This window comes from Eleutherodactylus coqui, chromosome 10 (assembly GCF_035609145.1).
Source record: "Eleutherodactylus coqui strain aEleCoq1 chromosome 10, aEleCoq1.hap1, whole genome shotgun sequence".
Lineage (NCBI taxonomy): Eukaryota > Metazoa > Chordata > Amphibia > Anura > Eleutherodactylidae > Eleutherodactylus > Eleutherodactylus coqui.
In genome coordinates, this window is record NC_089846.1 from 76,955,851 (window position 1) to 76,981,682 (window position 25,832).

The window sequence follows — 25,832 nt, forward strand, 5'->3', positions numbered from 1 at the left end:
CACAGAGGGTGCCCATGGCATTCACAGAGCACGCCCACTGCATTCACAGAGCACGCCCACTGCATTCAAAGAGCATGCCCACTGCATTCACAGAGCACACCCACTGCATTCACAGAGCATGCCCACTACTCCACCCTAGAAGTCACTGAGTCTTTTACTGACTTCAGTTTCTTATTTTCATGTGACATCAGAAAAAACAGATTAGAAGACACAAATATGTAGATAGAAATAATTTTAATACATACAAAAATATATGGGTGACAATTGCCTTAAAAAAATCTATACTGTGCATTGTAGGATTATATGCTGCATCAATCATGATCATAACTGAAAGAGCCCTTTAAGTGGGGATGGGTGTGCTGGTAACTTGTATCCAGAGGTGTCATGAGAATCTATTGGGCCCTAATGCAAAATCTGTAACAGGGTCCCCGACCTACCGTGTGCCATTTATAATACTGGTGTCCTCTTATGTGACAAAGGGCACTCGGACCCCATAGAGTGGCTACCTCTACATCCCCTAGATTTAATTCCCTGCTTGAAACTTTTGGGCCCCAACATAAAAATGTATAACGGAGCCCGCAGCTACCACCATCTGCTCAAGTATCAGAGGGGCTCAGCTCCTTCCGACAGCAGGACTCGGGTGCAACTGCTTCCTCTGTACAACCTACAGCTAAACTCCTGGCTTTAACCCCTTAACGATCGCCGATACGCCTTTGGATGGCCTTTATTGGTGGTCTATGTATGAAGAGAGATCGCACGGCTTATTGGACCTGTTAACCCATTAAATGTCCCAAACGATGTTCAGAGGTCCCGTACGGCGCTCAGCGATGACATCACAAAGAACCATGTGGGTGTCATGGCAGCCGGGGGCCTTCTGAAAGGCCCCAGAGCAGTCATGGCAGTATGCCTATCATGTCATCCCCGTGGGGTGGCCTGATTGACTGCCTGATAGCAGTGAGATGCAATCATCACATCATACTGCAAGAGTGATGAAAGTATCGCATGGGACTTAAAAAACAAAGTAAATATAAGAACAATAAAATTTTAACAATTATTAAAAAGAAGTGATACAAGTTAAAAAAAGAACAAAACCTTTTGCCATATTTGCAATAAAAGAATCTAAATGATAAATCAAAAATACATATTTGGTATCGCTGCATCCGTAATAGTCTGATCTATCAAAGTAACGCATTATTTACACCGCACGGTGAACATCATCAGAAAAAAAAATAAAGAACATCAGAAATTCACTTTTTTGGTCACCCTGTCTTCAAGAAAAAATACAATGAAAGTGATCAAAAAGTCGTATGTATTCCAAAGTGATACCAACACAAACTACAGGACGTCCCACAAAAAATGAGCCCTCACACAACCATGTCGATGGATTAATAAAAAAGCTATTACGCGCCGAAGATGGTGGCAGAAAAATAACTTTAAAAAATTTAATATGTATGAAAAAAAATACAAGCAGTACAGCAAAAAAAAAAAAGCTTTGTAAGTTTTGTATTGCAGTAATCGTACTGACCCATAGAATAAAGTTATCATGTCATTTTTTTTGCAGTTTGTGCACTGTAGAAACGAGACGCAACCAAAGATGGCGGAATTTCATTTTTTTTTCCATTTTTCTCCAAATTTTTTTTCAAAAGTTTTTCAGTACATTATATGGTACATTAAAACGCACCATTGAAAAATACATCCTGTCCCACAAAAAAATAAGCCCTCATACAGCGATGTCGATGGATAAATAAAGGAGTTACGATTTTTTAAAAGGGGGGAGGAAAAAATGAAGATGGAAAAAAGCTTGGTCACTAAGAGTTAACAAATCCATTGCTAAGAAGTAAACACGAATATTCCAGATCATCAAACAGAAGGCATGATGAATTTGTGAGCTTCTTGGTCACGTGCTGTATTATTAGGACACTGGATTGAAAGACATATGTTCTACATTCAAAAGCCTTGTTTCTCGAATTGTCCCGAACAAGAATGTAAAGTTTGCAGAAGGGTCCGTTTCCCTTTCTGGCTTGCTTCATCTTATTAGTGTACTACCATATGGATAGTTTACATCACAATGAACCGTCCAGGTGATGTGAGATCATTCCTGAAGATCACCTTTAAACTTTCCATTATTCCTTTTTTGTACCTATTGTTGTCCTCTGTTCATTAACCTCACCATGTCTCCATTTCTCCCTAACCAAAAAAAGGGTAAGACGTTTCCTCTAGTATGTCCAACGTTATTGAATGTATAGAGGATATCCCAACTTGTTGGATCATAGAAAGTAAGCTGCCGCAGTTTGGATAGATTTAGATAGACCCCAACTCTCTTAAGCTGTCCGTTTGCTACTGGCAGATGTGCTTCTTGAGTGTCTAGAGCTTTAACGTCTTCCACGAAACGAGAAATACACCAAATATGTTCCTGGGGACGAAACATGTAGGCCTGTCCTCTTCTCCGGACCTCGGGGGAAGCCACTCCAACAGCCCACTCGAGGCAATTTCCTAATTCGACTTCCCAGTAATAAGAGCCACTGTAAAAGGACGGCAGTCCGAGGCAGCAACGCTCAGTTTCAAAACGGGAATCATTTGCAGTTGGTGGCTCCTGTGGTGGTACATTCATGAGTGTTATGAAGTTGGGGGTAACAGACAGCTCAGGGTGCGCAGTCTCAGGACATAATGTAATGTATTCTGAAACAGGAGGGTGAAACTCATCAAAATTGTAAGAGACGATGAGTAGAAAACCATGGGAGATAAATATGGTCACTTACCCGGAGTCATAACCGCTTTTCTCCACGCTAAAAAAAGTAAGACATAAAATAAGTGAACCACCGAACATTTATTCCAACTGTACACAACTCTTTAGCTTACAAATGAAACGTTTTTTTATTTCCATGGAGCTTTACTAGGATTTAAGAAACCCCTTCAGCTACCGTAGCATCCAGGGAGACGAGGTGACGTGGGCATTGTGGGCCAGTGCACAGAGAGAAGACCTGGCCACCTTGCCATCGATGGGTAAAGGTCAATGGCCGACAATCATCATGTCTTCTGAAGACACGGGGCGACCACCCAAAATAGTTTTTTCATCCAAGATTGTGGATTTTATAAAAATTAGGAAATCCTTATGCAGTTACAAGTTTTAAAAAGCGGGAGAATAAGGAGAAATCCAGGATTAACATCCACTTTGGTTGGCACTTTTACTTCTTCATTTTGGCACATTCTGGACCAGATAAATGGTTACTGGATGGAATTTTATTGTACTTATTCCTAATTCTTAGATTTTATTTTACACTATCATCTATAGCTTGTAATTCAAGACTTACCTACATCAGCAGAGAGGGCGTCTGTGAAAACAGATAAACCACATTAGAGAAAACACGCACCCGGATACCGGTCCCTAAACCTGGTTTGTATAGGATGATGAGTGTTACTCACCTACGGTTCTTTGGAGGTTCGCTAAAACAGAGGAAGAAAATAAGATTAGATACCATCACAAGTCAGTGGGTTTATCTTGAAGCTGAAAGTATGCAAGTAAAGGAAGACTTTTCTTATGGATACATTATAAAAATGACTCAGATAGTCCAGGTTTTCCGCAAAGTGATTACAAAGCGCCCTGCTGCCTTGACCCCCCAGAAATCAGCTGTGATCTACAGAGAAACCTGGAACTGACTACTAAATTCCCCTACAGGAGAAAAGAAGCATTACATGGTGCTCATTGACATCAATGGGCTGACTGTAAAATGTATGGACTTGTTGGGTCCTCCAGAGGAGATGTTCTTTGTAGCCACTCTCCACTTTGGCAAGTAGATTAGGGTCTGAACAGGACCTCCCCATTCACTTATAATGTCCTAATACGGATATTTGAAAATACGTTTTAAAACCAGATAACCCCCTTAAGTCCCACCTTTCTGTCTGTGCTGCTTCTTAATGTAAATAATTGTAATTATGGCTCCTGCTGTCAATATCACAACGGTGAAGATGAAGGCATAGGCCCACGCTGAGAGATGAGGAAACATGTCCGCTAGAGAGACAAATAAATGATTAGTGATATAGAACAATGGCAAACATAAAGTACAGACTTATTAAAGGCGTTGTATCAGAATTTGAAGTTCTGCCCAATCCACAGGATATCCACAGAATAGGGGATAACTTGCAGATCAGTGGGAGTCCCACCTCTGAGACCCCCCAATCTCGGGAATGGGACTTCGATATCCCATTCTCGTATCACTGCAGGCTTGCTTCTCCCCCTGCAGTGACGTCAGCATAAAGGGAGCGCTGCCGAGCATGAGCGGTCAGAGTTTCATTCATTTCAGTGGGGCTGACGGAACTACCTGAGCGGATGCTGCTCGGGTATCTTGGCGGTCCCACTGAAAGTGAATGGAGCGCTGGTGTGCTTGTGCGACTGGCGCTCCATTCAGTCTTCAACTCATCGCAGGATGTGCAGTTACTCTGCAGTGAGGAGGAGGGGGGCACGGGACCCCTGTTCTTGAGATCAGAGTGGGTCTCAGTGGTGAGACCCCCACCGATCTGCAAGTTATTTTCTATCCTGTAGATACCCTGTGGATAGAGTGGAACTTGTAATCATGTTATAATCCCTTTAACACATTGGTTGTGGTACATGCAGGGGTGAAGGGGTGTTATAAGCATTTAATGTTACAAGGTAGAGACAAAGTACCATCAGACTTACCTGCAATTTCCATATAAAGTCCAACTTCCTTCCTGGTCACTGGATGCCGCATTGCAGCGTACACATGTCCATCGCTGGGGCGTTTGAGCAAAATTCTGCTCTCTACTTGGAACAGGCCATTGCTCTGGTTGCGAATGATATCCTGATTATCTGTGACCACCATGCTACCATCCACCTCCCAGTGCATCTTGGGGCTTGGGAACCAGTCTGATGTGACAAAAGAGATGCCAATGGAATTATCTTCCAAAGAGACTCCCAAGACAGGGACGGAGCCTTCCCCTGCAAAACATGCAAAGTAAATCTGTGAGAGATCCAAAGACAGCAAGATCACATAGTCTTTACCCAATCATTATCAGACATCATGTAATTAAAAAATCGTGCTCATCAGTGTGACCCACAGTCATAAAGTGATGAAATTTAAAAAAACTAATCATAGTCAGGCATCAATCTGGTCAGACGGTCCTAAGGTGGACAATTTCCCTCAGCCTACATCTGTCTAGTGCCCCCCTACAAGTTAGTAGCAGGCATACTGTGTCTGCACAGGACACACATAGCCAAGGCCAGCTATGTCCGCAGCCGCTCTTATTGAATAATGACTGACCCAGTAAAGAGAGCCTTTTCTAGACTCGAAGACTATCAGGTGGCTTATGAAACTTGCCCCTGGGACAAATGCACAACCTGTAGCCTAGCCAAGGAACAAAGATGACCAAGACTGAGTGGGATGTAGATGGTCTTATTAGTCAAAAGATGATTTTTTTAGTTTTTGTCCAGAGATGAACTTTAAAAAACCTTGATGATGATCCCAATGAGGAGCAGGAAGAGCTAAATTTTGCATTATTAATATTCTCAGCAGATTGTAGTCATTATATTGTATTTTTGGAAAAGATGACCTTTACGTCTCTTTAGCATGAATGACGCATCCAGTGTAGAGGTAAAATGTCACATTAAAGATTTATTGCTGATTTTCGGCATCTTCTGTCCATCATCCCTGACAATGAGATGTGTAGGGAATATACAGAATGATGAGCTGTATACTATATACGGATATTTCTAAGCTCAAATCATATATCCATTTATTGATGTTAATGGGGACAAGAGTAAAGGGCACTGAACTACCACGTGTGCCTTCCTATGTGAAAGATGAGCCTTTGGGCCCCCTTGGACACCAGGACTTGGTGCAATTGCTACTTCTGCTATAGCTACACCCTTGATAAGGGTTAAGATCAGGGTTGTGCCCAATATCCGGTATACAGGGTTGGTAAGTCTCATTCGAGGCTCACCTGAGCTGTTAATGCTAAGCAATTCAAACAGAACTGAGCAGAGTATGAATAATTAACCTCTTTACTAGACCAGTAGGTTTATTACTATTCACCTCTTCACAACCCTAGACCACCAGGAATAGAATGCATGAAACTCTAAACCATTAGATACAAGCAAAAGTATAATAATGAGCCCTCAAACTACCCTTAACCATAAGGAACATAACCTGTAACCTTAAATCACACTAAACCACAGCGGATAGTACCTCTGTGTACCCTAGACCACCAGGGATAAAATGTACTATCTGCTTCAACAATTTACATAACCAAGGAAGTTATTATTCCTAAACTGCCCTAGACCACCAGAAAGAGTTAATGTTAACTCTTATACCATCCTTAACTGACAGGTATACTTTATCTTAACACCACAGTTACGTAGTTCGAGATCTGTCATCGATATTTCCTGTAAACAAACCTAAAATATGTGTTGGGAGCACTGCTCATCTTTGCTTACTTCTTCAATGTTTTACATGCATTAAAGGGTCGAATATCTTGGTCCAATCCTTGCTGCAGAAAGGGGAGCCAAACATTTTGTCTTGTGGGCATAAAGTTTTTATAGGTGGCTCCAGCTATAATGGTCACTGCATGCCCATACAAAGGAAGAGTTGCCAAGTCTCTGTGCCCATCGACAAGTGCTTATTGGAGAGTAAGCTACTGCAAAAAAAGGTTCAAACAAGGACTTTTCACAGGCCAGATGGAGCTCTTGGAGAACCCAGAATACATGCGGCCAGTTTGGGAAGATTGGGGTTGCCAGGTTAGTATTTTATGCCTAATGCATCATCTAGCATGAAGCCTCTCCAAGGATAGTCTTAAGAAGGAGAACTATAGATCAAAACGTTCCAGCAGATATTGTCATTACGTTTCATGCACATTTAGCAAAGACAAGAACTTCTGGATTTGCTCATAAAGCCTGATTGTTTCACTGTCATCTGCTGTTCCTTCTTACAAGTGACTCTGTTGTATTGGTGACTTCCAGCAGTAAGTCCAGGAATTTGCAAACTAAAACATTCAGGAAGAATATGCTGCCAAAATTACTGTTTGCCAGACCAGTGCTGTGCTGTCAACCTACAGGATGTGACACGCCAAGGCCTGAAATCCCAACATATGTCTATGTATGTAAGTACCCGACGACACCACTGCATTCCTTCCCACAGCAGCTTGTTCACCATCTGTCTCATGTAGATAGTTGTGCACTAGTTTGACAAGTGAATTCAAGGTTAGAAAGCACCATAAAAAGTTATTTGCAATAACCTTGAAAAACAATTCAGGAGGACAAAGCAAATTCCACACAATTCGGAGGATCATGGAGGTGAAGAACTCGCAGAAATCACAATGCTTTTAGAAAGTCAGAGTCAAGGCAAAGCCACCCGTATATTGGACAATTTGCTAATGATCCAACCGCCATTCCAATATTTTTGTTGGTTGGTAAAGAGACATTCAATAAAGGATATTTTCAGTTGTATATAATTATTGTCTATTTGTTATGACTGTGGGCCGCAGTGGGCGACAACTTCTCTCACTTCCTCCTGAGCCATGGTCGCCGACATCCTTAGGGTCTTCTGTATGGCAGATGCCACACTATCCTTCCTGCTGTCTCCTCTGCCCTTCGGATGCCTGCATATGCTTGGCCTGTATCGCAAAAGGCCAACGTGCACCCAGCTTTCCTGTCCCAAGCCTATCTAGACACCTCCTGGATTATTTAAGGCACTTCCTAAAACTGGAGGGTATCTGAGCAAAATGTCATTAGTTTTTATGTGAACGTGTTCCAGTACTCTGCTTGCTACCTGGTTTTGACCTTTGCCTCTATAGCCATCTGAACTCTATCTGCCCCAATCTTGGCCTGTTTTCTGAATCCATCTTGCCTGATTGCCACCTGCACTGACCTACAGGTTGATTTACTGTATTGCATGAACTTTGCCTGCCCTGACCTGTAATACTATGTCATCTCCAGCTCCCTTGGTACAATGCTATGATGCCTATTTGGCCCATCTGTGTCAACTGTCACTGCACTGAGACTATTCTTGGGGAAACGATATAGAGTTTCCCTGCAGTGTTGACCATATTCCTCAAACAGGTCTTAAAAGGTAAAATTTAGGGGACCCTTCAAAGCAGGAGTAGCCCAAAGTCCAATCAGTCGGTGATACAGTGGGGCCATATTCACTGCATGGCACTACTTTTAGGCCACGGTCACACGGGGCGGATTCCCGACGGAAATGTCACGGTTTGGCCGCAGCGAAAAACTGCGACATTTCCGCCGGGAGAACCGCTGCTTCAAAACCTGCGGCGGTTTTGAAGCGGCCCAGCCACTTGCTCTTCCGCTGCGGCCAACACTCCCATAGAGGAGCCGGTTTCTGCTGGATTAACCGCAGCGGATTCGCCGTCCCGTGTGGACGTGATTTCTGAGAAATCTCATCCACATGGCTGGCTAATCCCCGGATTAGCGGCCGCATGCGGATTTGCCGCGGCGAAATTCCGCATGGAATTTCCGCAGCAAATCCGCCCCGTGTGAACCTAGCTTTAGACTAAAAAGTTGCAAGCGCCTCCAAATGTAAGAGATGACTTTTCTAATATAATTACTATTTTGGCACAATGGGCCATCGTGATCTCCTGCTGTTCTCTCACCCACATTGTATCACCTAAAATCTGTGATGGTCATTTCCATTGATTATGCCTTGGCTAAGATATCTCACATAGACTATTAGGTCACTGGAAGGCTTGACGAGAGCTACAACAGTTGAGTAAAATTGAACTATGGAAGAAAAGTTGATCATTGACCAAATCAAGCCAAACTTTCTACTTGAAGTACAAACAACGAGACCAAAGGTATATCTTAAATTAGATATTTGATGGGTTGAAGGGAGAGGAAGAAGAACAGAACAAGACTGAAACAGAAGACAGGATGAGGCAGTACTTGCAACTATTTTGTTGCCGGAGGTGGAAAACAACATAGCTGCTCAGAGAATTTTCTCACCTCACTTCAGGGACTGCGTACCTTTGAAAAAGACATTATGGAGAAAGAAAAATTGCAATTGCACCATGTGGAAGGTGTATTCTTAATGGGACTTTTTGCTGGAGGAACAATTGGTTGGTAACCTAACCGTAACCTTGCTGTATGGAAGATGGACTCCTCACAAGAATCCCTGGAGGAATGTCACACTTACCTATGACAATGAGCTCTATGACCACTTCTTTAGAGTCTTTGCTGGTGGAGTTCTCCACTAAACAATGATACATATCCGCGTCAGAGAGGCTGACATTGTGCAATGCTAGGGTCAAGTCCCCTGACTCAGGCTGAGCCCGGAGAGCTGCTCTTCCACTATATTTAGGACTCTGACGCTCTTTGTCCTCCTTTCCATTCTCCAGTAAGTATACCGTCCAGAAGTAATGAGAACGAAACCAGTGCACTTTCAACTCAGAGAGTCCCTGTGGACATGACAAGGTGCACGACAAAAAAGCATCTGACCCCACTTCTGCTACTTCTTTTGTTTCCTGTGTTTGTAGATGAAATTCACCTATAAGAGATAAGGGAAATAGATAAATGATGCGCTTTGATTGCAGTTATCTCTACATGGCTCATAGGTTCATGAATATTACTCGTTTAACCCCTGAATACCATCCATTTTGGTGGGATCCACCAACAATCTAATGACTATGGTGCTGTTAGAAAGAGAAGTAACCTGAGGTCCTGGGCTCCAATGCAAGTACCACATTTAATACTGGTCTTGTTACCATACAGCGCGGCACGGGGTCCCGTGGTCGGCGCGCGTCGCTCCGGCGACCTGGAGCCCTGTGTCGAGGGCATCCCAGCAGCTTGGGGCAGCCGGTGGGCGGTGGCGTGGGCGTGTCCGCCGGTAGGGTGCCGCCCGCACTCCTCCGTTCTTCTTATACAGCAGGGGGTGGAGTGGCCTCCTCCCACTCTCCGCCCCTGGGCGGAGCCGTGTGGTTAAAAGACTGGCAGTGAGTTGAGCTCACTGCCAGTTATTGGTTCTGCTTTCATCTAGTCAGGCTGTCTGCAGTTTTCCTCAGCCAGTCCCTAGTTGTCTGTCAGCTCCTTCTTGCTATGCTTTGCTCAGTCTGTTCTGTCGGTTCTGTTAGCCTCTAGTCTGGTCTGTCTCAGTCAGCACTAGTTGCTATTCAGTGTCCTGTCAGTTTGCCTGTGAGCTCCATCTCCAGCCCAGCTTTGTAAGTTTGGTTGGTCGATTCCATCTGCCTCCCCTGTCGGCACTCTGTTCCCCCCCCATTAGGTAGCTTGCTTCTTGTCAGTCGCCAGGTCCCTAGCCAGGGCAGGGACCGCCGTCCAGTTGTCCGCCTGGGGTTAGCCAGGACCGAGGCAAGTAGGCAGGGACAGTGGGGTGCGGGAAGATCAGGGCACCCCATCTGGCGCTCAGGGGGCAGAGTGCCGTAACAGGTCTCTTCTTAACTGGTTGGGAGGTCTTTGGGCCTCCTCAGAAACCAGGGCCAAGGTGAAATTGCTATCTCTGCAATGCCTATAGCGATTTCTATGGCCCCCATGTGTGTCCAATGGATTCCCATGAAAATAGGTGACAGTATAGGCATCTGGCAGCCACTTACAGCTCCAGTCGCCAGAATTATAGGTATTTCCAATGGACTGTTTTTTTCATAACAGTGTGATTGCACAAAGTTCCCACAAATACCATTTGGCTTTAAAAGAGTAATTTTATAAGAACCCTGTGTGTGTGTGGGTGTGTGAAGGGATAATTTCCCCCAAGTTGGAGTTATTTGGGGAGGTTCTAGTATACAATTGGTAAAAATACTTATTGAAGGTGTGCTGTTGGGAGTGGATGTCCATATGAGAGGCCCTCAGGTCTGGTACGGTGACCATATAAGAGGTGCAACAACCAGATTGGAGAGATCAATGGGTGTATGGTAGAAATACCCTAATGGGAGGAGTGTGTGTTGGCAATAATGAGAGGTTCATGGAAGTGCATGCAATGCCTGAAGGTGCAAGAAGTTGAGTGTTTTTAAGAGAGAAGCCTTGGAGCTTCCCGGACATCTTCGACCGGTATGACCTGCCTGGATTCCACAAAGGGAACCTCCTCCTCCTGATTGAAAGACTGTGTAACACTACAACTGATCAAGTGGTGGACTATGCCAGCCCAAAGTGTACTGCGTTCTTACCTAGACCTGATCCCTGTTTGCCATGATGTCGGGAAACTGTTGTGCAGAAATTGCCCGCCACTTGATGGAAGGAGTAAACAGTTTGGTCCGTGCCGTGTCCTGTGTCATCACTGAGGAGTAGCCTTTGATAATCGTATCAGGACATGGATGTCCAGAGGAGAGTCTTCTACTATTGGAAGTCAGACCTGCATGTGAATGGTCTTAACTCTAATTGGTGATATTTATGCAAACCACTTCCTCGCAGGATTCAACTATGGAAAACATGGAAACACTCAACTATGAGATCTCGTGGCATATTGGGGAAAACCTCTGAGCTGATAGATGTTAGATTAGTGCCATCGTCTATGCCGATTATGATCTTTTGCAAACATTTGATACATCTGATATTTTTCATACAAGATCTGGATTCCTTGACTGAGAATGATTGCATTATAATATCAGATAGTGATGTGTCCAGACTGCAGAAGTGTCACCAGCCGGCTGGATAACGTGTACATCATCATATCTGCTGACAGTGGAATGAGATAAAGAGTCATTTCTGCTTCCAGTACATTGTGACTAAGATTGTGCCGCGGGCAGAGAGCTCCATACAGAGCTTGTCAGCCACCCCTGCTGTCTCTGTTCTCTCCGCTGCAGCGGGAGGTCAGCTGGAAGAAGAATATACATGACCATTTAAAGCCAAATAGCCGCTCATATCAAATGCATAATTTCACTGCCTGGGAACCAGAATTTTTCTGTCTAGGTTTCTATTTTTGCTATAACGAGATCATTTTTGAATATTTTCGGGAAAGTGAATGAAAAAAATGTAAAATGGAAATGAATGAACAAATGAATGTAATCAGGGTGGCACACAGCTTTCATAGACTCCGGAATAGCAGGTCTCCCCAGTCCTACAGTTATAAAATACGCTAATCCTCCATCAATTGACACTGAGAAAGATTGTCATGGGAAAAGTATTGAGAAATCCTGAAACAGCAGAGCAACCAAATGGTTACCAAATTAGAAGACGCCAAAAATTACATGCTAGGTCTCCAGACCATCGGTACTACTACACTCTTTGTAATAATCCGCCCCCAAAAGAAGTTGTCGTTTTGCTGCAGACCGCGGCATGCTGCCATCTCAGGCAGATCTGTAAATGATGAGAGTTGTGGTGATTAGATGAACGGTCTTGTCACCAAAGGCCCTAAGGCCCAATGTCAATGGGAGGATTTGAATTGCAGAAGATCCACAGTTCAAGCCGCTTGCAGGGAAGCATGGGCGTCCGCACTTAAATTTACACATGCGGATTAGCCTTCTGGATTCTGCATGCGGAATACAAATCGCAGCATGCTCCACTGTAGTGTGGATTCCGTGCGCACGTTTTCCATTGAAGTCAATGGAAGCCATCCGATCCGCGGCCCATCCGAAATTGACATTGCAGATGGGCTGCGGATTCTGCGGCAAAGCAGGAGTTTGAAAACAAAAAACGTACTGCACATGTGCATCGGCGCTTCCACACACATCCGCAGTGCAGAAAACAGAAAACCCAGACAGTTACGGGTACTGTTGCACCTTGTCAGCGCCAGAAGCTAGGGGTTTGACAGGGCTTGTATGCAGGAACAGCCCTGTCACGCCCCTAGCTCCCAATTGGTTGAATTGTTGAAGATCCTTGCAGAGGCTGTAGTGATTTTCGGCTGGGTTGCAGGCTTAGGGTTAGGGTTAGTTTTGCTGTAAGGCTTACATTATTACAGCTATAACACGAAAGCATGTAGAGCTAATAATGTAAGCATAACACGAAAACAAACCCTAAGCCTCCATCCAAGACAAAAATTAATACAGTCTGATTCTCTTGCATGTCCCCGCTGCCCTGTCAGCTCTGAAGTGCCATGCACACAGAGATCGGCGCCCCACTGCTGAAAACACTGTTGTCCTCACCCATGCCCACGCCACTGCAGCCAACACTGTCTTTCCCCTGTGCTGTAGCGGTGCTCAGCGCAGTGGATGAGGCCCGTCCAATGCTCTCCGCACTTTCAGGGGATGCAGCCGCTGACAGCTACTCTGCTTCCCTGCCTCATCTTTCTTCAGCAGCTGTCACCGGCATGCTGTTGAGAGGCAGATGGGGAGTGGAGTAGCCCTCAGCCACTACAGCAACTGGGGAGGACAGTGTGCCCGCCACCGCTCGGCTGATCTTGCCGCTACAGCAGGGTGGCGCCCGGCGGTGGGGTGGTCACAGGGCAGGATAGAGGAGAGAATTTAGCCAATTGGGAGCTAGGGACATGACAGGGATGTTTCTCCATGCCTTCCGTGTCAATCCCCTAGCTTCCGGTGGTGACAAGGTACAATAGTACCACAGGTACGCAAGGTCCTTGTCCACAGGCAGGGTTGGATTCCGCAGCGAGCTTCCGCATGAGGAATTCAACCCGGCTATGGACATGAGGCCTAAAAATGGTTCCGCCCCTGGCCTATAAAAGGCTCTCGGAGGCTCCTTGTGTGTGGTGACCTCTTCTTCCGCTTGTAAAGCTTGTTGACCACTAGATGCCTCTACGATGTAGAGAAGAGATTTCATCCCATTACCATAGTCTGCGAGGGGGGGCATTATTGGGATGTGGGAAGCTGGATGATCGTATTAATGAATTGTCCCCACCGGCCGTTCTCACCAGACTGTTAGGAGGTGTTAAGACCAGTGGATGGGGACACACAAGGCAATCAGGCTCAAGAAGCCTCCTACAGACCACTAGTAGAGACGACCATCTGAGCAGACTGTAAGGGAGTGTTGGAACCAGTGGATGTGTGAGGGTACAGAAGGTGACCGTGCTCAAGACGCCCCCTACAGGCCACCTGTAGTGAGGAGCGTCTGACCAGACTGTAAGGAGGTGTTGGGACCAGTGGATGGGGCACACAAGGCAATCAGGCTCAGGATGCCCCCTACAGACTACTAGTAGATAAGACCATCTGACCAGACTGTTAGAAGGTGTTGGGACCAGTGGATAGGGGCACACAAGGTGACCAGGCTCAGGACGCTCCCTACAGACCACAAGTAGAGAGGATTGTCTCACCAGACTGTTAGGAGGTGTTGGGACCAGTGAAAGGGGGCACACAAGGTGACCAGGCTCAGGATGACCCCTACAGACCACCAGTGGAGAGGAGGGTCTGATCGTCTGAAAAGCACCAGCTGCTCCCACTGTTTCATTGTCCTCCATACAGAGACAGGGGCGCCAACATTACAAACCCCCGGTGACTGAACTATTTCCAGGAGCGCCTTAAACCTGGCTTTGCTGCAGAGCGGCACACTGTCCCCTGCTGGTGTGATGGTCTGGGGGGGAGCATTGCATACGACAGTTGGTCCCTCCTAGTAGTGGTAGGAGGGACAATGACAGCTCAGTTATATGTTCAGGACATCCTGGAGCCACATGTGTTCCTCTCATGGCGATTTCCAATAGGCAGCAGGATAATGCTTGGCCGCGCACACAAGGGGGTCACAGGAGCCCCCACAACATTGTCACACTTCCGTGGCTGCCAGGTCACCAGATTTATCACCAGCAGAACATGTATGGAACCATCTGCAATGCCAACTTTGACAGCCTCAGAGTATGCATGATCTAAAGGCTCAGTTATACCAAATGTGCAGCGATATACCACAGGATACCATACAGAACCTGTATACCCCCATGCCCACTCATATCACATCTTGTATCCAAACTAGAGGCAATACAACAGGGTACTAGAGCCTCCATGCCCGCCCGTATCACATCTTGTATCCAAGCTAGAGGCGGCACAACAGGGTACTAGAGCCTCCATGCCCCCCATATCACATCTTGTATCCAAGCTGGAGGCAGTACAACAGGGTACTAGAGCCTCCATGCCCACCCGTATCACATCTTGTATCCAAGCTAGAGGTGGTACAACAGGGTACTAGAGCCTCCATGCCCATCCGTATCACATCTTGTATCCAAGCTAGAGGTGTTACAACAGGGTACTAGAGCCTCCATGCCCACCCGTATCACATCTTGTATCCAAGCTAGAGGTGGTACAACAGGGTACTAGAGCCTCCATGCCCACCCGAATCCCATCTTGTATCCAAGGTAGAGGTGATACAACAGGGTACTTGAGCCGCCATGCCTACCCTTATCAGATCTTGTATTCAAGCTAGAGGTTGTACAACAGGGTACTAAAGCCTCTATGCCTGCCTGTATCACATCTTGTATCCAAGCTACAGGTGGTACGACTGGGTACTTGAGCCTTCATGCCTGCCTGTATCACATCTTGTATCCAAGCTAGAGGCCCCTGGCTCAGCAACTCTTTAATACACATATCGAACCAAGAAGTAAAGACTGGGTCTTCGATATGAATGTGGAGCAAACTAATACTGGAAGGGCAAAGTCAAGTCAAAGTTAAGAGCGTCCTACACCTTTCTGTACAGTATGATGAGGATCAGGAGAAAGTTGGGTTATTTCCCGGTGATGGACAAGTTGCAGGCAGTGTCCTTTGTAGAGAACTGATAAACCTCGTACCTACAAGGCCACTTTGGTCTTATCTCAGGGTACACCCAGCTCAGGACCTCACACAAACCAAATATTTACTGATACGTCTTTAGTTTCTATTAATAGTTTCTTTATTTCTAGATCTGTACATTTTCTGCTTGTCAAATCAATGCATGTAGTGTGGATGGATACCAAGGAGGCAGCAATACAGCTGCTATGGGGCCCATGATGAGGGGTAGACTTGGCTTATACCCATGTCCCTTCCTCACGGGAACCATCAGACCCTCTACAGATCCAAATGGTTGCAAACGAAGCAGGAGGAAGCCTGATGGTAAGAACAAACTGAGCCTTACTGTCGAGGGATGGTGGCAAGCGGTGGGGGCAGGAAGCAGCATATGATTGGAGTCTCCTACCTTCTATGGAGGACCCTGCTCAAATTAACCACTTCCAGCATTTGTTAGTTTTTGTTTTGTTTTTACTTTCATTTTTCCATCTCCACATTTTTTTTTTTTTAAATAAGTGTTTATTTGCGCGGAAAAGCATGTTACAATAATCAAGCCAGAGAAGCATCGCATACATTAGTACAATCGATACGTATACATACTTATTGATGCGCCCGTTCTCCCACTCCACCACCTCTCCTCCGTGGAGTTCGTTGCTGGCTTGCCTCCGCCCAGCCTTTTCCTTTTAATTAACAGAAGTCGGTCCCACCTCAGGGTAGGGGACCGCGAGGTGGAACAGAACAAGACAAAGAGACAAACAAACAGGCAAAAAAAAAGTTAAACGAGGGAAGGCTCCTAGGAGCCCATAAGGGGATTGGAGGGGGGGGGGGGGGATGGGGTGTGGGTGGTCCGGGTAGTGGGTTATGCTTGCCTGTTGGGTACCGATTTGCGCGAGCCTTATGGTCTGGTTAGGCAACTCCACTAGTGGGTGGGTTCCGGTATCATCATATCTGAGGTCCCCTGCGCCAGAGGGAGAGCGATATGGCCCGTTCAGCTCGCGGGAGGCTGTCAGGGCACTGGGTGCTTACGACGCATTTGTTGTCCTAGAAATCCAGTCCCCCAGGCCAGGTGACAACCTAAAGTCCAACCATGGCCTCCATGTTGCATAAAACTTCTCCACCGTAGCATCCTCCTCTGCCCTCATCTCCTCGAATCTGGCCAGCGTATTCACTGCCTCGACCCAGTGGGTCTTAGTGGGGCTCGCGGTGTCCCGCCAGAGCCTTGGAATTATCTGCCTCACCGCCAGTATGAAAAATTTCAATAGACCCTTTCTCACCTGGACGATAGGTCCCTGGAACATGGACAGTAGGGCCAGCTCAGGCGAGAACACCACGCCTGCCCCTGATAAGTTATTGTATAACTCCTCCACTTCCTTCCATAGTGCCGCCACCGGGGGCAAGCCCACCAAATATGCACCATATTTCCCTGTCCGCTCAGACATCTCCAGCAGTGGGGGGGAGGACTGGGGAAACATTTTGTGTATTCTGTCTGGCGTGGTATACCAGTGGGACAGGATCTTATAATTTAGCTCATGCAACCTGGAATGCACCGTTGCCTTGTGCTTTAGAATGAAGGACCTCTGACATTGTTCTGCAGAGAAGCTTTTCCCCAGTTCGCCCTCCCACGCTCCTGTAAACGTCGGGGGCTCGTCCCCCATCTCACGATCCAGCATTAACCTGTATAGTAATGAAATAAGATGCCCAGTAGATTCAGGTGACATGCATAATACCTCAAAGGGTGTGAGGGCTTTAGATAGGTTCAAGCCGGGTGTCAGGGAGTCCAGCGAGCCCCTCAGTTGTAAGTATACCATCCAAGCTCCCGGCGGAATCCTGGACTCCGCGAAGAACTCCGCCAACGGCTTTATCCCCCCTTGGCTTATCACATCTCTAAGACGTGGAACCTGTATTGCTGGGGTCAGCAGCAAGGTTCTGTTTGTCACAAAAGCCTTGAATTGGGGGTTGGCTAAAATAGGGGTAAGAGGACCCCGGATCGAGACCAGCCCATCTCTTCTGGCAAAGCCCGACCAAGCCTCCCCCAGAAGCCTCAGTAGGGGTGACACTCCGGGGTAGTCTCTGATCAGGCCGCCCGGGACCCAAAACATCCCCTGGGTCAGGCCTGGATCTGAGTCAAGTTCCATTTTGACCCAAAGTTTGGACTCACTGTGTTTGAGGAGATCGAGGACGCACTTCGCTATATTAGCCTTATAGTATAGGGTGAAGTCCAGTAGCCCCAGGCCTCCCCTATCCTTGGTCCTAGCCAGCGTACTCTGCTTTAGTCGGGGCCTGCGTCCTCGCCAGACAAATTTGGTAATTAGGGAGCGTAGCTGCAGCAGATATTGTCTATGCAGTCGGATGGGGAGGGCCTGACATAGGTAAAGGAACCTTGGGAGCGACACCATCTTGACAGAGTTGATTCTACCGCTCCAGGACAAAAACAGGGGGTTCCAGATGTTCAGGTCCTTTTCCAGGTTCTCTAGAAATGGTTTGTAGTTTAAGTTAAATGTGTGTGAGGGGTCTACTGGGAGCTGAATGCCCAAGTATTTGATGGCTTTGCTTTGCCATTTGAATGGGAACTGTTTTTTCAATCTGAGTTCCTCTGCCTGGGGGATCGAAACGTTCAGTATCTCTGTCTTCTGGAGGTTGATTTTAAAGTTACTTTTATCACTGAACCTATCAAATTCCCTTAAAAGGACCGGGATACCAACACTCGGGCAGGAAAGGTATATCAGGAGGTCGTCAGCGAACAGGGACAGTTTGTATTCCTCGTGCCCGACCCTGACGCCCCTAATTGATTCGTTCCCCCTAATAGCATTGGCCAACGACTCCATTGTTAAAATATAGAGGAAGGGTGACAGCGGGCACCCCTGCCTGGTTCCGTTGTGAATGGGGAAGGGGTCTGATAGTACCCCATTAACCCTTACCCTGGCCGTTGGATCCTTATACAGGGCCATTATCCTCTCTCTCATTCTGGGTCCCAGGCCCACGTGTCGCAGAGTGGCCTCTAGGAAGCTCCATTTTACTCTGTCGAAGGCCTTTTCGGCATCGACGGCCATGAGACAGAGCGGGATCCCCGCCTCACGGGCCCTCGACATTAGGGACGTGGATTTAACCCCACCTGGTCCCTATGAATTAACTTCGGGATGAAGGGTTGCAGCCGGGTTGCTAACAGCTTGGCAAATACTTTAATGTCGGTATTAATGAGTGAGATGGGCCTATAGTTGCTTCAAACTGTTGAGTCTTTTCCCGGCTTGGGTAAGACCACAATGTGAGCCTGCAGGGCCTGGGCTGGGAAGGGACATCCCCTGTTTACCGCGTTGAAAGCTCCCAGCATCAGCGGGGAAATTTCTTCTTTAAAAATTTTATAGAATTTAGAGGTGAACCCATCAGGGCCAGACTCTTGCCCGTTTTGAGTTCTTTGATTAGGCCGGAGAGTTCCGGCAGCGAGAAATCCTCCTCTAGATCATCAAACACAGCTGAGTCCATGGTCTTCGGTGCAAAGCTGTTAAGGTATTCCCGTGCGTCTTCCTCCCCTGTGTTATGTGTTGTCTCGGAGCCCTGTTTCAGGTCATACAGATTATTATAGTATGACCGAAATACCTCCAAGATCTGGGAAGTGGCGTGAACTACTCCTCCTGATGCCTGTATTTTGGGAATGTGAGTCATAGGGGGTCTCGGGTGTAGCGTCCTAGAGAGCCACCTCCCGCATTTATCGCCATATTCGAAGGCGCTTCTGCGCATTCTATCTCTAGCTCCTAGGGATCTTTGGTCTAAAATTTGGAGAATTTGGTGCCGAATCACAGAGATTTCCGCTTTTATCGCGTCCGAGGGGTGCCCCTTGTTGAGGGTTTCCTTTATGGCCAGATCGCCCAGGAGCTTTTGCAACCTGGCGGATCGGTCTTTCTTGAGGCGAGCGCCGTGGGAAATGAAAACCCCTCTTAGGACGCACTTGAGGGCTTCCCACTTAACCGGGAGACTTGTTGTGTCCTTTCTGTGGTTCGCCGCAAAGTCTGATATTGTTTTCTTAATTTCCCCGACGCAGAGCGAGTCGTTAAGAAGATTCTCGTTGAGTCTCCACCTGTTCGAGTGTGGCCGTCTACCCATGTCTGTTAATTCCCCGTATATTGGGGCGTGATCCGACCAGAGGAAATGGCCCATTGAGCACGCCGGCGCATAGTCAAGGAGGCTGTGCGAAATAAGAAAATAGTCAATGCGACTGTAGCTATTGTGGGCCGCTGAGTGGAAGCTGTAGTCCCTGACACCCGGGTGCAAGATCCTCCACAAATCTATCAGGTGCATCCTCTCCAGCTCCCGTTTTAATGCCCTCCGTGCAGTGTGTGAGATGGGGGACTTACCCGCCGATGAGTCCGCCTCCGGGTCCATCACCAGATTGAGGTCTCCTCCTAGTATCACTCTGGAACCAGCGGCGAAGGCATCCAATTTTCTCAAGGTGGAGATCCCGTGGGAAATCTGACCCTGGTTGGGAAGATATACGTTAGCAAAAGATAGTGCAACACCCATAACCTCCAACTTTACAAATACATAGCGGCCCATTGGATCTGTCTCGTGGTCTAGGACAGTGTGTTGGAGCGATTTGTGCAACGCTACTGACACCCCTCCTGCCTTCTTCGTGGGATGAGGGCTATGAAACCACGTGGTGTAATATCTAGAGGAAAGACGCGGAACACACTCCGCCTTAAAGTGTGTTTCCTGCAACATTGCGACCATGATCCCCTTCCTGTGTAGGTGGTAGAGAATTTGGTTCCTCTTTTCAGGGGTGTTGAACCCTTTTACATTGTAGGAGCACATAGAGACGTTAGCCATCTATATGGGGGAAAGGCAAGTGCTTTTTGTGTCCCGAGACCCACACCCCATAGGGGTTATGACGGGGGGGGGGGGGAAGAGAGGGGGGGGGGACATACAAAACATGAGGCTTGAAGCCTCTCAAACTAAACAAACGTAGATTATAAAATAGCATTTCAATATAGCGCCCAGGCTATAGCCCCTATGGGGGGTGCGGGGAAGCCAACGGTGAGGCTATGCTCGCTTGCGGCTCCATCTCCACATTTTAAAAAAATCATTATTTTTTTATTTTTACGGCAACATATCTACATGAGGACTTCTGTTTTGCACGATGGGTTGTAATTTTCCAATGGTACCACTTAACATACCACATAATGTATTGGAGACACTTCTAAGTAGAGCAAAACTGACTTTTTATTTAGTTTTCTTTTTTTTTTTTTGGAGGGGAGAGCAAAAACTACAAGCCTGGTATAGTATTTTATTTTCTGATGGCTGGATTAATAATGTTATTTTTTGATGTGACAACTGTGAATTTTTTATTTTTAACCTATTTTGTACTCTTTTTAGACCCCACAGGGCATTTGAGCTCATAATTGTTTGAACGCCTATACTGCATTAAAGCCCATTAAACACAACGATTATAGCTCAAAATTCGCTCAAAAGCCATCTTTTGAGCGATAGTCGTTGTGTGTAACTGCACTGACATCGTGCAGTTTTCGTTATGCCGTCACTCATCGTTGTTTTTCAGCGCGCTGAAAGACGACGATGAGCCTTATCAGGGATTCACAGCGGGATACAGCTGATACTATTGTTTCAGCTGTATCCCACTCTCTGATGACAGGCTGGGTATGAAGAACAGAGTGGTCCAGCCCTGTTCTCCATACCCAGCATGGAGCATGTACATCAAGAAGAGGTTAATAATTCTCCTATAATGTAGTAGAACATATACAGTATACTGTAACATTCGTCCTAACCACCCCAGACTCCGCTTGACAGTCCAAGATTTTGGGGACTGTCGCATGTTTTGCCCCCCTATCCCATCACCAGTCCCCATTTAGTAGCAGCAGTAAACATATTCCAGGTTCTGCTTGCACCATGCCTTTTGTTATTGGGTAGCAGCGATGCATGCAGATCCTTTCTCCAAAGAGAAACTGCACTCTTAGCAAACGAGGAGTTGGAGATTTTGGTCCAAGAAAGAGTAAGGAATGGGAAACAAAACACCAGGCCCTCCAGTACTGGTTGGCAAAACCGGATACCATAATGGTAGGTCCATTTAAGTTTTTGCTATGGGGCCACATCTCTCCTGTGTTCGTCACTGGGCCAACCTTTGTGCCCCACCGATCCTGAGAATGATCCTCTGCTGCACCAATACAACCAGCCATCTGACTGTGCAGGGAACTGCAGCCGACCCCATTCACTTGGGTGCGCCACTGGGCAGGGAAGATTATGAAGGCAGTAAGAGCAAGAATCTATTATTTGCGGAGTGGCTATCTACTTTCTACCAGCAGTCCAAACCAAACCTGGTCATCAGTTATTTCCGGTATTGCAGCAATGCTCTACTGAAGTGACTGAGGCTGAGCTGTAATACCACACATAAACAGTAGACAGGTGTGGTGCTGTTTCTGGAAGAAGACAGCCCTGTTTTTCTGACCCTGGACAACCCCTTTAAAACATCTCCTCTGGTTTGGCGACTTCCCAAAAATTGCTCAAAGTTAAAAATAGCAATTCCCTAATGTTGACTTCATAGGAATTGTCCATGTTGCAAGCAGAAGTGTTGCAACACTAAATGGGCCGGACCTAAATAGTCCTTGCCATTGCCGTGGGGCATCCTGAGTGTGTGACATTATATTAAGGGTCACCTTTGCTCTTCACTGTCTCTTCATAATAAGCCCATGATTGGAATATCTCGTTGCTGCACCAGTGGAACCTGTTTGTTTGCACAAAGTGTCAGGAATGTCTGTGATGGGAACTGAAAATGTGCTGGAATGTTGTACAGCAGCTGGCGGGGCCAATGATTACCCTCGGCACCAGGAACATCTTCAGCCTCCAGACATAGGTTTGATGTTGCCGAAGATATTGTTTGGTTGAGTGGCAGGGATGGTCAGTCTGGATGGCTATGGGTGGGCACCATTGCATTACATGTGCAACCCTAGGGGTGCTGACAGCTGACAGCCAGGTTGACCCAAGAAGCAACCTTCGTTTAGAAGTTGCACCCCAACAGGAGAGATGGGAGTGCGAAATTGCACAACTATTTTGCAACTTGAGTGAAATATGCAAGTGTGATTTTCACTACGACACCGAGTCATTGATTCGCCATGGTCTTACAGTCCCTGAATGTCACGATGCCAGTAGGCACTAGTTATGTGGGCAATGTAACCAGTTATACATTAAATTAGTGCTGATAGGATCATGTGAATGATGCACAGAGCTGCCTGGGCAAAATGAGTAATATTTAACAGGACTCCACAGAGCACTATTCATCTGCGCGCTGTAAGGCACTATTCATCTGCGCGCTGTAAGGCACTATTCATCTGAGCGCTGTAAGGCACTATTCATCTGAGCGCTGTAAGGCACTATTCATCTGAGCGCTGTAAGGCACTATTCATCTGCGCGCTGTAAGGCACTATTCATCTGTGCGCTGTAAGGCACTATTCATCTGAGCGCTGTAAGGCACTATTCATCTGTGCGCTGTAAAGCACTATTCATCTGAGCGCTGTAAGGCACTATTCATCTGTGCGCTGTAAGGCACTATTCCTCTGCGCGCTGTAAGGCACTATTCCTCTGCGCGCTGTAAGGCACTATTCATCTGCAAGCTGTAGGGCACTATTCATCTGCAAGCTGTAGGCCACTATTCATCGGGACGCTGTAGGGCACTATTCATCTAAGCGCTGTAAGGCACTAGTCAACTGAGCGCTGTAAGGCACTATTCATCTGTGCGCTGTAAGGCACTATTCATCTGAGCGCTGTAAGGCACTAGTCACCTGAGCGCTGTAAGGCACTATTCATCTGAGCGCTGTAAGGCACTATTCATCTGCGCGCTGTAAGGCACTATTCCTCTGCGCGCTGTAAGGCACTATTCCTCTGCGCGCTGTAAGGCACTATTCATCTGCAAGCTGTAAGGCACTATTCATCTGCAAGCTGTAGGGCACTATTCATCTGCAAGCTGTAGGCCACTATTCATCTGCAAGCTGTAGGCCACAATTCATCGGGACGCTGTAGGGCACTATTCATCGGGACGCTGTAAGGCACTAGTCAACTGAGCGCTGTAAGGCACTAGTCACCTGAGCGCTGTAAGGCACTATTCATCTGAGCGCTGTAAGGCACTATTCATCTGAGCGCTGTAAGGCACTATTCATCTGAGCGCTGTAAGGCACTATTCATCTGAGCGCTGTAAGGCACTATTCATCTGTGCACTGTAAGGCACTATTCCTCTGTGCGCTGTAAGGCACTATTCATCTGAGCGCTGTAAGGCACTATTCATCTGAGCGCTGTAAGGCACTATTCATCTGCGCGCTGTAAGGCACTATTCCTCTGTGCGCTGTAAGGCACTATTCCTCTGCGCGCTGTAAGGCACTATTCCTCTGCAAGCTGTAGGACACTATTCATCGGGACGCTGTAGAGCACTATTCATCGGGACGCTGTAAGGCACTAGTCATCTGTGCGCTGTAAGGCACTATTCATCTGTGCGCTGTAAGGCACTATTCATCTGTGCGCTGAAAGGCACTATTCCTCTGCGCGCTGTAAGGCACTATTCCTCTGCGCGCGTAAGGCACTATTCATCTGCAAGCTGTAGGGCACTATTCATCGGGACGCTGTAAGGCACTAGTCAACTGAGCGCTGTAAGGCACTAGTCACCTGAGCGCTGTAAGGCGCTAGTCACCTGAGCACTGTAAGGCACTAGTCACCTGAGCGCTGTAAGGCACAATTCATCTGAGCGCTGTAAGGCACTATTCATCTGAGCGCTGTAAGGCACTATTCATCTGAGCGCTGTAAGGCACTATTCATCTGAGTGCTGTAAGGCACTATTCATCTGCGCGCTGTAAGGCACTATTCATCTGTGCGTTGTAAGGCACTATTCCTCTGCGCGCTGTAAGGCACTATTCCTCTGCAAGCTGTAGGCCACTATTCATGGGGACGCTGTAAGGCACTAGTCACCTGAGCGCTGTAAGGCACTATTCATCTGAGCGCTGTAAGGCACTATTCATCTGGACGCTGTAAGGCACTATTCATCTGTGCGTTGTAAGGCACTATTCCTCTGCAAGCTGTAGGGCACTATTCATCTGCAAGCTGTAGGCCACTATTCATGGGGACGCTGTAAGGCACTAGTCAACTGAGCGCTGTAAGGCACTAGTCACCTGTGCGCTGTAAGGCACTAGTCACCTGAGCACTGTAAGGCACTAGTCACCTGAGCGCTGTAAGGCACAATTCATCTGAGCGCTGTAAGGCACTATTCCTCTGCGCGCTGTAAGGCACTATTCCTCTGCAAGCTGTAGGGCACTATTTATCGGGACACTGTAAGGCACTAGTCAACTGAGTGCTGTAAGGCACTATTCATCTGAGCGTTGCAAGGCACTATTCATCTGGACGCTGTAAGGCACTATTCATCTGGACGCTGCAAGGCACTATTCATCTGGACACTGTAAGGCACTATTCATCTGAACACTAAGGCACTATATAGTTGGATGCTATACAGCACTATTTTTATCTGAGGGCTGTAGTGGACTAGTTATCTTGGCACTATAAACCACTATTTATATGGGCACCATGTCAGTATAATATAATACATATAAATGTGTTACTAGGCCGAAGTCAAAGTGTTAAAATTGCACACAACCCACCCTGCATAACCCGCACAGCTCTCCCCTGTGGGCTCACATGTGTGCAAATAAAAACTAAATGGCGACAAGATTCAATATAAATACGGCACACGCGTGTTCACCATTTGCAACTGACTTTATGAATGTGTCCCCGTGTTTACAAGAGCTTAAATGCAACATAAATGTGGATACAGATACAGATCTTGGGTGCTTGGTCCTGTTCCACAAGGATGGTAAGGACATTGACGTCCCAGCTGCTGGCCTCATAGCGGCTGTCACACGTGTCACTGGATTGTTAGTGATAATGATATATCAGGAGGGGATGTAATGACACGGTCACCGGCTCAGAAATAAGCTGGTGATGAGGGGTCCTCGATAATCACTTACAGCTTCTGCACGAGCTCCGGAACTATTAGGGGATTTAGCTCTTAGTTGCTATTGTTGGGTCTCAGCGACTTCTTACATTCAGTTTCTAATCAATAAGACACATTTATAACAGAAAGAGGAGAATGCATCAATCTAATGAGTGAGGACGACGTCAGCCGAAAAGCTGATGCCCAGGCAAATCCTCACAGCTGTCACAGCCAGAACATTGGGTCATACAAGTGGCTTACTATCGGG

General features: G+C 46.8%; 1 protein-coding gene across 2 annotated transcripts in view; it reads right to left on the reverse strand.

Moving 5' to 3' along the window:
* Window positions 1–226: 226 nt before the first annotated feature.
* LOC136580636 (butyrophilin subfamily 2 member A2-like) overlaps window positions 227–25,832 on the reverse strand; it is a 55,547-nt gene continuing 29,941 nt past the window's right edge. Inside the window, exons 2-9 of one of the 2 annotated variants that reach the window (XM_066581357.1) lie at window positions 19,947–20,067; window positions 9,156–9,506; window positions 4,676–4,954; window positions 3,893–4,009; window positions 3,424–3,444; window positions 3,312–3,332; window positions 2,760–2,786; window positions 227–2,679 (exon numbers count right to left, since the gene is read on the reverse strand). In XM_066581357.1, coding sequence (XP_066437454.1) covers window positions 2,141–2,679; window positions 2,760–2,786; window positions 3,312–3,332; window positions 3,424–3,444; window positions 3,893–4,009; window positions 4,676–4,954; window positions 9,156–9,506; window positions 19,947–19,974 — 1,383 coding nt within the window. In that variant the 5' untranslated portion in view covers window positions 19,975–20,067 and the 3' untranslated portion in view covers window positions 227–2,140. The remainder of the gene's footprint in view (window positions 2,680–2,759; window positions 2,787–3,311; window positions 3,333–3,423; window positions 3,445–3,892; window positions 4,010–4,675; window positions 4,955–9,155; window positions 9,507–19,946; window positions 20,068–25,832) is intronic. The other variant, XM_066581356.1, reaches the window with a different exon arrangement.